This window comes from Salvelinus namaycush, chromosome 3, assembly GCF_016432855.1.
Source record: "Salvelinus namaycush isolate Seneca chromosome 3, SaNama_1.0, whole genome shotgun sequence".
Taxonomy (NCBI): domain Eukaryota; kingdom Metazoa; phylum Chordata; class Actinopteri; order Salmoniformes; family Salmonidae; genus Salvelinus; species Salvelinus namaycush.
In genome coordinates, this window is record NC_052309.1 from 3,198,035 (window position 1) to 3,211,152 (window position 13,118).

Here is a 13,118-nt window from a genome sequence, read left to right on the forward strand (position 1 = left end):
GTAGATATTGTTATAAGGGAGTGTGAGACTATTGAAACATGTACAGTGGGGCAAAAAAGTATTTAGTCAGCCACCAATTGTGCAAGTTCTCCCACTTAAAAAGATGAGAGAGGCCTGTAATTTTCATCATAGGTACACTTCAACTATGACAGACAAAATGAGAACAAAAAATCCAGAAAATCACATTGTAGGATTTTTTATGAATTTATTTGCAAATTATGGTGGAAAATAAGTATTTGGTCAATAACAAAAGTTTATCTCAATACTTTGTTATATACCCTTTGTTGGCGATGACAGAGGTCAAACGTTTTCTGTAAGTCTTCACAAGGTTTTCACACACTGTTGCTGGTATTTTGGCCCATTCCTCCATGCAGATCTCCTCTAGAGCAGTGATGTTTTGGGGCTGTTGCTGGGCAACACGGACTTTCAACTCCCTCCAAAGATTTTCTATGGGGTTGAGATCTGGAGACTGGCTAGGCCACTCCAGGACCTTGAAATGCTTCTTACGAAGCCACTCCTTCATTGCCCGGGCGGTGTGTTTGGGATCATTGTCATGCTGAAAGACCCAGCCACGTTTCATCTTCAATGCCCTTGCTGATGGTAGGCTTTGTTACTTTGGTCCCAGCTCTCTGCAGGTCATTCACTAGGTCCCCCCGTGTGATTCTGGGATTTTTGCTCATTTTTGCTTTTTGTTCTTGTGATCATTTTGACCCCACGGGGTGAGATCTTGCGTGGAGCCCCAGATCGAGGGAGATTATCAGTGGTCTTGTATGTCTTCCATTTCCTAATAATTGCTCCCACAGTTGATTTCTTCAAACCAAGCTGCTTACCTATTGCAGATTCAGTCATCCCAGCCTGGTGCAGGTCTACAATTTTGTTTCTGGTGTCCTTTGACAGCTCTTTGGTCTTGGCCATAGTGGAGTTTGGAGTGTGACTGTTTGAGGTTGTGGACAGGTGTCTTTTATACTGATAACAAGTTCAAACAGGTGCCATTAATACAGGTAACGAGTGGAGGACAGAGGAGCCTCTTAAAGAAGAAGTTACAGGTCTGTGAGAGCCAGAAATCTTGCTTGTTTGTAGGTGACCAAATACTTATTTTCCACCATAATTTGCAAATAAATTCCTTAAAAATCCTACAATGTGATTTTCTGGATTTTTTTTCTCATTTTGTCTGTCATAGTTGAAGTGTACCTATGATGAAAATTACAGGCCTCTCATCTTTTTAAGTGGGAGAACTTGCACAATTGGTGGCTGACTAAATACTTTTTTGCCCCACTGTAACTTTCAGAGTTTAATTGTTGTTATTAATATAGTTTACAGAGTGCTAAAAGTGCTGCTGTTGCTAGCTAGCATGCCTTTCTGTGATGCAGACGGTTAGCTAAACTGCCGACTGGTGCTGGCGTTGCATTGTGGGAGATGTAGTTTGGTCCTCTACGGTCTGAATGGAATATAGGCGATGTCACATTGTAACTTGTTTAAGTTGCAGTGTTTTTGTACATGAGTTGTTGTATTTTGGTACTGTCAACACTGAAAGCACCTAGCAATGTATTGGGGATGTGAGACAGGAAATGTGTTTTGCCTTTTTTCATGCTCCTGTGTAGAACAACTTGTCAGATGGTGCATTGGAGACTGATGTGTTCCTGTCCTGTCTTTTCACAATACTATTGCAGGTATGGTTCTATTGTCTAAGAATTAAGATTATACATTCTTTGTATTAAGGACTGGTTATTATTTTATAGTATACATTATGGCTTTATATATGAATGTGATTGTGTGAGTCCGAGAAAACACAGAGAGAAAGAACAGCTTGTCAGATGGTGCATTGGAGGCTGATGTGTTCCTGTCCTGTCGTTTCACAAAACTATTGCAGATCAAAATAAAAGCCTGAAAGAGAGCCGTGGTGTCACTCTTCATTTCTTGGTTCTCCTGTGGTACATAAGAAACCCGCTACATACTTATGCTGATAGACATTGCATGTACTCTGTGATGTACTAGTGGGTTTAGCCTCTTACTTGGATGGCAAGGAGGTTCAGGTTGTCCCAATGGGTAACGTACACATTAATCCTATGTTTAAAAAAAAATATTATAATCTGGGATGACATCTGTATGGTAGACCCCTGTCGGTGAGGTTATTAACCTATATCTGATCTGTTTTTGTGAACTCAACCAAGTTAACCCAGATGGAAGACTTTTTGGGCACAAGTGCTAGCAACAACATTGAGTGGAGATTATGAAGAGTGGGCATTCACGGGTAGGTAATTAGACCCTTTTGAGCCTCCAAACTTTAATCTCGGACACCCAGCAAATCTGTCCACAAGTTATTACGAAATCAGATGCAGCTGAGAAGAAACTAAACACTAAATTGGACGACATGTGCTTGTTACCATGCTCGTCACCAACGGGCAAGTTTCCACTAAATTAATCAATACTGTAATAAGGAGGTCTTAAAATGAACTGTTAACGATCAAACTATGGGTGCAATTTAAGGTTGTAACTGGGAACTCTTATAAATGTCAAATTAGCCTAGTGGTTAGTGAGAGTATCAGCACAAAGGGTTAATCAATATGGACCCCATCCCGTAACACGGCTAACAGGAGCCTCTGATCTGTCCTGGCCAATAGTTTAACATACGTTCTTCCCACCGCTGCTGTGCGGAGCAACACGTCTGGTCAGTGAGACGACAGTATCAAGGTCATCGCCATCTAGTGGACTGTACAACACATGACAGTCTTCTGACTAAAAAAAGAGGTACATGTTACACACGACAGTAGCCAGTGATACCTACTGTATATCAAAACAGGGCAGGTGTGAAACTCCTGGTATCACCACATATCTGCTGCGGACTTTTCTTTCCGGATTTAGATTTTTGCACAATTTCTTAAATTGATTGATTTGTATCCTGACAATAACCAAATCAACCAAAGTATGTAGGGGTGGCAGGAAGCCTAGTGGTTAGATCGTTGGGCCAGTAACCAAAAGGTTGCTGGATTGAATCCCAGAGCTGACAAGGTAAAAAAAATATGTTGTTCTGCCCCTGAACAAGGCAGTTAACCCACTGTTCCCCAGTAGGCTGTCATTGTAAATAAGAATTTGTTCTTAACTGACTTTCCTGGTTAAAATATTATAATTTCTTTAAATGTACTCAATTGACATCAAATGCCATGCACATTTTGACTAAAGAGAGCATTTACACCCAAAATATGAAAAGGACAATCACTAGGTCAAGACCAAACCCTTTGTTTTAATTGGCGTGTAGACTACTTATGCATCCTCATGTGGTTTTTGGAACATGGCCTATAGAAGTCTGGAGCTGTTGTTATTACAGGTCACTCACCACCCTGCTATCTCTGTCAACAACCACTCTCGGTGTCCCAAATGGCACCCTATTCCCTATATAGTGCACTACTTTTGACCAGAGCCCTGTGGGCCCTAGTGAAAGTAGTGCACTACATAGGGAATAGGTTGTCATTTGGAACACATAGGGAATAGGTTGTCATTTGGAACAGACCCACTGTCCTATCTCCCCCGACAACGATGGAACTCCAAACACACATACTGTACAGTGTATTTCAGACCCCTTGACTGTCACACACTTTATTACATCACAGCCTTATTCTAAAAAAAAATTTTTTTTTAAATCCTCAGCAATCTACACACAATACCCCATAACGACAAAGTGAAAACAGATTTTTAGAAATGTCTGAAAATGAATAAAAAACAGAAATACCTTATTTACATAAGTATTCAGACCATTTGCTATGAGACTCGAAATTGAGCTCAGGTGCATCCTGTTTCCATTGACCATCCTAGAGATATTTCTTCAACTTGATTGGAGTCCACCTGTGGTAAATTCAATTGAATGGACATGATTTGGAAAGGCACACACCTGTCTATATAAGGTCCCACAGTTGACAGTGCATGTCAGAGCAAAAACCAAGTCATGAGGTCGAAGGAATTTGCCCGCAGAGCTCCGAGACAGGATTGTGTCGAGGCACAGATCTGGCGAAGGGTACCATTTTATTTATTTTTTTTGACAGGCCATTTAGAGTTTTCCAAAAGTCACCTAAAGACTCTCAGACCATGAGAAACAAGATTCTCTGGTCTGATGAAACCAAGATTGAACTCTTTGGCCTGAATGCCAAGTGTCACTTCTAGAGGAAACCTGGCACCATCCCTACAGGGAAGCTTGGTGGTGGCAGCATCATGCTGTGGAGAGGTTTTTCAGCGGAAGGGACTGGGAGACTAGTCAGGATCGAGGCAAAGATGAACAGAGCAAAGTACAGAGAGATTGATGACAACCTGCTCCAGAGCGCTCAGGACCACAGACTGGGGCGAAGGTTCACCTTCCAACAGATCAACAACTATAAGCACACAGCCAAGACAACACAGGAGTTGCTTTGGGACAAGTCTCTGAATGTCCTCGAGTGGCCCAGCCAGAGCCCAGACTTGAACCTGATTTAACATCTCTAGATAGACCTGATAATAGCTGTGCAGCGACGCTCCCCATCATTCTGACAGAGCTTGAGAATCTGCAGAGAAGAATGGGAGAAACTACCCAAATACAGCTGTGCCAAGCTTGTAGCATCATACCCAAGAAGACTCGATACTGTAATCGCTGCCAAAGGTGCTTTAACAAAGTACTGAGTAAAGGGTCTGAATACTTATGTAAATGTGATATTTTTAATAAATTCGCAAAATGTCTAAATACCTGTTTTTGCGTTGTCATTATGGGGTATTGTGTGTAGATTGATTGGGGGGGGGGGGGTGGGGGGACAATTTAATCCATTTCAGAATAAGGCTGTAATATAACAAAATGTGAAAAAGGTCTAGGGAACTGAATACTTTCCGAATGCACTGTAAGTCACAAACGGTGTGATTAACGAAAGATGAGGTGGGGGGGGGGGGGGGATAGCTTTCCCGCAGCTTGGAGAAGGCTCCATTCACTAGTTCATATTGTTAGTCAGACCCCAAGCTCTAAGTCTTTGCTCACCTTCTGTGGCTGGCAAGGGTGACTACTAACCAGGCTGCCATGTTTGGCTTGACAAATGACAGCGAAGGAGTTGGCAAGAGCAGAATCAGGCTTAGGACCAGGCTAGATGACTGCATATGGCTGTTTACTGTACTGTATGTGAATAGCAGGATGGGGATGATGAGAGAGAACTAGAGCTGTTGCACCAGACCATGACCCCTGTCTTGACCCCTTATCTATTATACTGCAACAGAAGGTGTTTACGGGCTTGTTGATTCAGGGACTTTTCCTTTCTCTGTGTTACAATGAAACCTCTAAATTCTTCAACTCCAGGCTGTATCAAATCCGGACGTGATTGGGAGTCCTATAAAGCGGCGCACAATTGGCCCAGGTTTGGCCACTAACACACCCTGAATCCTGCATACGCGAGACCAATGTGCTCCTGAACCCTGCATACGTGAGACCAATGTGCTCCTGAACCCTGCATACGTGAGACCAATGTGCTCCTGAACTCTGCATATGTGAGACCACTGTGCTCCTGAACCCTGCATACGTGAGACCAATGTGCTCCTGAACCCTGCATACGTGAGACCAATGTGCTCCTGAAACCTGCATACGTGAGACCAATGTGCTACTGAACCCTGCATACGTGAGACCAATGTGCTCCTGAACCCTGCATACGTGAGACCAATGTGCTCCTGAACTCTGCATATGTGAGACCACTGTGCTCCTGAACCCTGCATACGTGAGACCAATGTGCTCCTGAACCCTGCATATGAGACCACTGTGCTCCTGAACTCTGCATATGTGAGACCACTGTGCTCCTGAACCCTGCATACGTGAGACCAATGTGCTCCTGAACCCTGCATACGTGAGACCAATGTGCTCCTGAACCCTGCATACGTGAGACCACTGTGCTCCTGAACCCTGCATACGTGAGACCAATGTGCTCCTGAACCCTGCATACGTGAGACCAATGTGCTCCTGAACCCTGCATACGTGAGACCACTGTGCTCCTGAACTCTGCATACGTGAGAGTGCTTCTCGGTCCACACCAGTTCTGGTTTCAAATAGTAATTGATTTGTTACAAATAATTTAGCTACTATTGACGGAGTTTGTCTGGTGCAATGGAATAGTCTAGTCCCAAAAGTACAAACACCATCCATCTGGAACTCCAGGCAGACTCAATAAAGCAACAAATTCGATGAAAAACAAGAACTTCAAATACTATTTGAACCCAAGTCTGACCCACCCAGCTCTGAGAGGATAGGAGCCATAGCATGGTAAAAAGGTGTCAGCGACCTACCCTGCAGACGTGGAGTTGCCCTCATTTTAACCCCGGGTAAAGTGTTCTTAGAACACGCCCCTCCCCCCTTCCACCACCGATGATCGTTGCCCTTGGCAATCCTTATCATATAGATTAGCACCTCTAATATAAGTGGCCGGTCGAGGCTCCTCTAGTCTCATTTACACGGAATTCAGGAGTCTAGTCTCTGCTCTCTTCAACATGAGGACAGCACAGTACATTGCCCTCTTCATGTTCCTGACTCTGCTCTGCCCAATCCAGGTAGGATGCTAGGTCTTTGATCTTGTCCACCAGCCGGTTCACTCTATGCAATATACAATGGAGCCTGGGGGAGGGAGAGGTTAGCCTATATCTGATCTGATGCTATATCAGCTTGGCATTAACATCAAGTTTATTTAGTCCTCATTCACTCTCCCTGAAATGTTGGGGGGGATTTTGCCTTTTTGGATCAAGATCTAAAATTATATTGGGAAATTTGCTAGCATTGCTGCAGGTTGTGGCTTCAGGATCTGTCTGTGTTGTAACAGACTATCTACAGAAGAACTTCCGTCATGCTGTTTCAGTCAACGAGCCGTGTTTCAATGAGACTTAAAAGAAAATCCTGCACACTGCATTTGTTTATAAAGGAGAATGACGTTACGCCTTCCTCCACCTTCCTTAGGTGCAGACCGCTCCTGTGCCTGAGGATTGGACGGGCCTGATCACCCGAGCCAAGCGCTCTCTCCTTTGGCGATGGAATACTCTGAAGCCTGTTGGCGCAAGCTGCAGAGAGCACGACGAGTGTGGGACCAAATACTGCAGGTACTGGATTTGAAAAGGGAGAGCTATAAATCCAAACCATAACACTAGCTTATACTAATTTCCAGTGCTATGCTCCTATTCAAAACAATTTCTTTCCATTTGTAACACATTTTTTTAAATCTTTGGATATTTTTGTCCCATTTCTCACAGGAAAAAGATCTGTTCATTCCAGGTTTTTACATCTTGAACTGAAATGTGAGCTCTTCTATAACTCTGGACACAGCCAGAACAACAATCAATGGAAAAGCAACAATCAATGGAGCCTGTCAATGGAGCCTGTCAATGGAGTGCCTAACTGTACCAAGTGATGTCACAGGACTTCATTTGGCTCACCAAATATTTGGTAAAAACAGCTAACCAACTAATTTGAACAGCTCAATAACCCCTTCCGAACTGATAAAAAATGTGCCAGGTACAGTCTAACAGTAAGCTGTAAATGTTGTAAAGTTATGTGAACCCGGTGTCAGTATGTACAATCAGATAATAGCTTTCCCATTGGAGATACTTCATCTAGCCAATCAACAAAATGTTTCAAAAACAAAATACAGACAATGCACTCAACCAACATGAAGCAGTTTATTGACAAGAAAAACAAATGTCTGTGGAAGATACGTTTCAAACTGTGACGATGCCATTGAGCCGTTATTTATTTGTAAATTATTTATTTGTATATATTGTCAAGATTGTACACACACAATGTAAATAATGTTAAAATATATTATTGAATTTTTTTGTGACATGGTAGTGAAAGTATTTTATTGTTTCTTACAACAACAACAACAACAAAAAAGCCATGCAGGTTCTCTCTCTCATAGAGTAAAATAATACACATATCCAATAACAATTATAATTCATACTAGTTCAGATGCTAGACAGAAAAATGATTAAGAAAAAAGTAGTCTGCAACTATGCATATCAGTGATCGGAGCATATCAGAGTTGTGAACATTACTTGGATGCTCTACAGATGGTCGTACTATCAACAACCTACCTGTTGATATACCATCTGTTGATCAGCACCTGCTTGCTAAGGTTAACGTTAGTGTTAAGGTATAGAATAAGAGTTTAGGGTAAGGGTTACGTTTAGGGTACGGGTTACGTTTAGGGTACGGGTTACGTTTAGGGTACGGGTTACGTTTAGGGTACGGGTTACGTTTAGGGTACGGGTTACGTTTAGGGTTAGTAGATAGCTAGTGGAAATGTTACTGATACTCTTATCACTCTAAAATAGACAAGAATACACACGCCTGTCTGTTGTTGTGAAACTGGTTCATCACAAAAATAAAGAAATTGGAAACATTTTAAAATGCAGATTCTGGAAGCAGGAATATCACGCAGCATATGATTTGCCACTTCTCTCAGTGATCACAAGCCCAGCAGCAGAAAATTGTTGTCATGCAAATATCCAGTATTTTCTCATGCGTCTATACTCTTACTTAGTACTGTTTTGACAAGGTATCAATTAGCAATGATATATTTAACAGTGGATTCCAATGCCTGCTGACTAAATACACTGATCTGTTTGATAAAATGTTGATAACTTCCCCTATATGTATGTAGGTACGTAGTTATAATCAGAAGTGGTGAAAAACTTTTTAAATTAAAGTAGTATGACCTCATCCGGTGTTTGGTTCAATTCCATTTCAATTCAGTCAATCCAGGATTTTTTTAAATTTCAGTTAACCACCTGAATTTAAATGGAACTGACCCCTACTCTGTAGCCCCTATTATTTCACACAAACCAGACAGATCATTCCTCATAGGCCGACCAGACAGATCATTCCTCATAGGCCGACCAGACAGATCATTCCTCATAGGCCGACCAGACAGATCATTCCTCATAGGCCGACCAGACAGATCATTCCTCATAGGCCGACCAGACAGATCATTCCTCATAGGCCGACCAGACAGATCATTCCTCATAGGCCGACCAGACAGATCATTCCTCAAAGGCTGACAAGCAGTATAAAAACCATATATAAAAGTGACAATGTCACTGGGGTGTGTAATATAAGAATAACTTCCCTGCGCTAACGTCAGCAGTCCAAATGGGGGATGTTTTGATACACTGTAAAACTTCAGTTAAAATGTCTCAAATAGCCACCTGTCCCTTTTAATAGCCAGGCGACGGCACATATTTCAGCAAATAAACAGCCATTTCAAATAAACGCCTGGGCTCTAAATTCATTATTTACGAGGTTTGACTTGTTACATTAAACAATTCAGTAATGACTCAAATTATAGCAATCATCCATTTTTAATCACCATTAAGAAACCTCTAGCCATTGGCTGCTAACAGCTGAGAACTGCTAACTAACTGGCAAGCACAAAAACAGTCAACAACTTCGGGAGTACAGACCCCCGTCAGATCGCCCTCTAGTTAGTGGTGAAAATAAGAACTTACAAAAATGCACAGTCAAAGAAGAGAATCATTATTCTGTCAAGGAAACGTTTTTTTTCTAAATAGAGGCATACTAACAGAAAATAAACTTGACCGTATGTAAATGATTAGAATGCTGGAAGTGAATGCTGGAATTAAACAATTAACTATGGAAATTAACAAAAGCTGTGTGCATTAAGGAAATAGAAGCCTGTCTCTAATATACATCAGCTGTGTTAAGTGATTTCAGCAAATAAACACCCAGGCTATTAATTGAAGTTTTACAACATTCCCGAATACTAATGATGATAGCGATAGATGATAATAATATTGCAATTCTTTTCAACAGCCTCTCAATGTCTGACATGATCTTGCCAATCTGCCCGAGCTTCTATCCTCTCTCAATCCCTACTATCAGTGTTCAATCTCTCTGTGTGACCCTAAAACACAACATTTAAAAGCAACAAAAAATATGAAATAAAAAAGTACAGTCAGCCTCCTTGTAACTCATGTTTTAAAAAAACAAAAAACAATTATGGATAAAAACAAAAATAATAACGGATTAAAATGTCAGACTTTAGAAAGTATTTTAACTATTCATTTTCAAAGATTTAAAAATATTCTCAATCCGGTTCCTGATCTAGCCTTACAGTAGAGTCAATAGTGAGGTTATGGTTACAGGGTAGAAGCTGATTAAATCTGGTAAAGTGGAGATAGTACACAGTCAGAACCCTTGATATTGTTAACAAAACATGGATGGCAATCCTAATCCTGTCCTCCCAGGATACCACTTCCTGTGGAGTGAATTCTACTTCTTGTGGGACTAGGACTTCAGAAGGGGCTGGCGTTCGGCAGAAGAGCTCTGAGGAGAACATTTTAAGAAAAAATATCAATATTTAGTCCGATCTGATTTCAGATCTGTTGTTTTCAGATAACGAGCCTTTACATGTTGTGTATCCCAGAACTCAAGCATAAAGCATAAAAGGACTTGGCTTGAGAAAAAAGGACTTGAGTATGAAGGGCTGAGTTTTACGCAAGGGTCTAGGGACTCAACTCTGACTTAGAAGTTTGACTGACGAGACCTACATGTGTTCTTGATGGTTGATTTCGCCCCTCTACATCGTTACATAAGAAAACAGACCAACAGCCAACTATACCTAGTCAGGACTCTCTTTAAGCACATATTGTTTTGATAACATCCTGAGTGGGGAACATGTATCCATCATAGAAAGCTGTGCGTGACTTCTCAGGATGCTGCCAAGGTTATTTTTTTTTTTTTAAATACCAAAACATTATTGAATACTCGATTCTGATTGGCTGAATGCAGTTTTTGTGGGAACAGCCCCTGATAATGTGTCGGGAACCTTCTCTTCCTCCAGTTTCCTGGTATTATTACACTAACATGTAGCTACAGGGTGGAGTTGTTTATGACTTACATAACAACTTCCAAATGGAACAGATGACATCTTCATGAAGTCATAGGCTACGTCAGGTTTCCCAAACTCTGTCCTGGGACCCCCCCCCCCCGGGTGCACGTTTTGGTTTTTGCCATAGCACTACACAGCTGATTCAAATAATGAACCTTGATAAGGAGTTGGTTACTGGAATCAGCTGTGTAGTGCTAGGGCAAAACCAAAACATGCACCCGGGGGGGTGCCCAGGACCGAGTTTGGAAGACCCTGCCCTATATAGGGGTGGCATGTAGTCTAGTGGTTAGAGCGTTGGACTACTAACTGAAAGTTTGCTAGATCAAATCCCCGAGCTGACAAGGTGAAATCTGTCATTCTGCCCCTGAACAGGGCAGTTAACACACTGTTCCCCGGTAGGCCGTCATTATAAATAAGAATTTGTTCTTAACTGACTTGCCTGGTTAAACAAAGGTTAAACAAAGGTTAAATAAAAAAAATATAGTGCACTACTTTGGACCTGAGCCCTACGACACATGATTGACCAATGACCTACGGCTATGACCTCTCACCTCTGGGATCCGTTGACGACACTGGACCACCATAAAGACAACACCCAGGAGGATGCCTAAGCCAATCAACATAAAGGGTATGTTGACCACTACGTTGCCCTCCGCCACGATCACCTGCAGCTGTTTGGCCGATACCTCATCGATCACAACACTCTGTGGGGAGAAGAGAAGACATAAGGGGGTCATACATGCTTATGTCAAGTCATACCATGCATTATTACTGGATCATAATGCATTATATCTGCAGGCTAAAATGTAACATGTAACAGGTAAAGAGTTAAATAGCTGAGGAACGCGGAACTCTGTTCTCTTATATTGAGGCAGAGTTGAGTTATAACTGGTCAGGCGATTTGCTAACAACAACAACATGATCAAGTGCAAGATAACCAAGTTAACAGATTTTTCAAGGCTTCTGGAACGAAATGCTCAACCGGTGACGTTCATTCAGCCGACAGAAACGTTCAACCGGTTCTCCCCATTAAGCAACGAGTCGGAGTCAGAGGCCGAGCCTTCTCAGGTCTTTCCTCCACCCGTTACGGGGTCTCCCACTATTAGCTCTGACAAATTGAAAACCCTAGTCATTGGCAACTCTATTACCCGCAGTGTTAGCCGGATGATTATTAATTTTTAAATCTATCATACACTGTTTACCAGGGGGCAGGGCTACTGACGTTAAGGCTAATCTGAAGAGGGTGCTGGCTAAAGATAAAACTGGCGAGTGTACAGAGTATAGGGATATTGTTATCCACGTCGGCACCAACGATGTTCGGATGAAACAGTCAGAGGTCACCAAGCGCAACATAGTTTCAGTGTGTAAATTAGCTAGAAAGATGTATCGACATCGAGTAATTGTCTCTGGCCCCCTCCCAGTTAAGGAGAGTGATGAGCTCTACAGGAGAGTCTCACAACTCAATCGCTGGTTGAAAACTTTTCTGCCCCTCCCTCAATATAGCACTTGTAGATAATATAGCACTTGTAGATAATTCTTTCTGGGACTCACTCACAAACAGGACCAAGCCTGGCCTGCTGAGGAGTGACAGACTCCGTCCTAGCTGGAGTGGTGCTCTCATCTTATCAACATAGACAGGGCTCAAATTCCTCTAGCGCCACAATGAGACAGCCAGTGAAGTCTGCCACTAGCACAGTCAGTGTAGTCAGCTCAGCTATCCCCATTGAGACTGTCTGTGCCTCAATCTAGGTTGGGCAAAACTAAACATTGGCACTGTTCGCCTTCGCAATCTCACTGGAATAAAGACCTCCTCCATTCCTGTCATTATTGAAAGAGATTGTGATCTCACATCTCAAAAAAAGGGCCCCTTAATGTTAGATCCCTCACTTCAAAGGCAGTTATAGTCAATGAACTAATCACTGATCATAATCTTGATGTGATTGGCCTGACTGAAACATGGCTCAAGCCTGATGAATTTACTGTGTTAAATGAGGCCTCTCCTCCTGTTTACACTAGTTACTATATCCCCCGTGCATTCCGCAAAAGCGGCGGTGTTGCTAACATTTACGATAGCAAATTTATATTTTCACCCCCCCCCCAAAATGACTGCGTTTTCATATTTTGAGCTTCTAGTCATGAAATCTATGCAGCCTACTCAATCACTTTTTATAGCTACTGTTTACAGGCCTCCTGGGCCGTATACAGCGTTCCTCACAGAGTTCCCTGAATTCCTAT

At 42.2% G+C, this 13,118-nt stretch overlaps 2 protein-coding genes across 2 annotated transcripts in view; one reads left to right on the top strand and one right to left on the bottom strand.

Annotated features, from left to right (window-relative positions):
• The first annotated feature begins 6,477 nt into the window (after positions 1-6,477).
• Positions 6,478-7,264, top strand: LOC120044176 (liver-expressed antimicrobial peptide 2). The gene is made up of 3 exons (XM_038988768.1): positions 6,478-6,537; positions 6,938-7,077; positions 7,228-7,264. Exons 1-3 carry the CDS (start codon positions 6,478-6,480, stop codon positions 7,262-7,264), a joined length of 237 nt encoding a protein of 78 aa, XP_038844696.1.
• Positions 7,265-7,637: 373 nt separating this feature from the next.
• scarb2c (scavenger receptor class B, member 2c) overlaps positions 7,638-13,118 on the bottom strand; it is a 46,898-nt gene continuing 41,417 nt past the window's right edge. Inside the window, exons 11-12 of the mRNA XM_038989547.1 lie at positions 11,435-11,587; positions 7,638-10,318 (exon numbers count right to left, since the gene is read on the bottom strand). Of these exons, the coding sequence (XP_038845475.1) occupies positions 10,280-10,318; positions 11,435-11,587 (192 nt within the window). The 3' untranslated portion in view covers positions 7,638-10,279. The remainder of the gene's footprint in view (positions 10,319-11,434; positions 11,588-13,118) is intronic.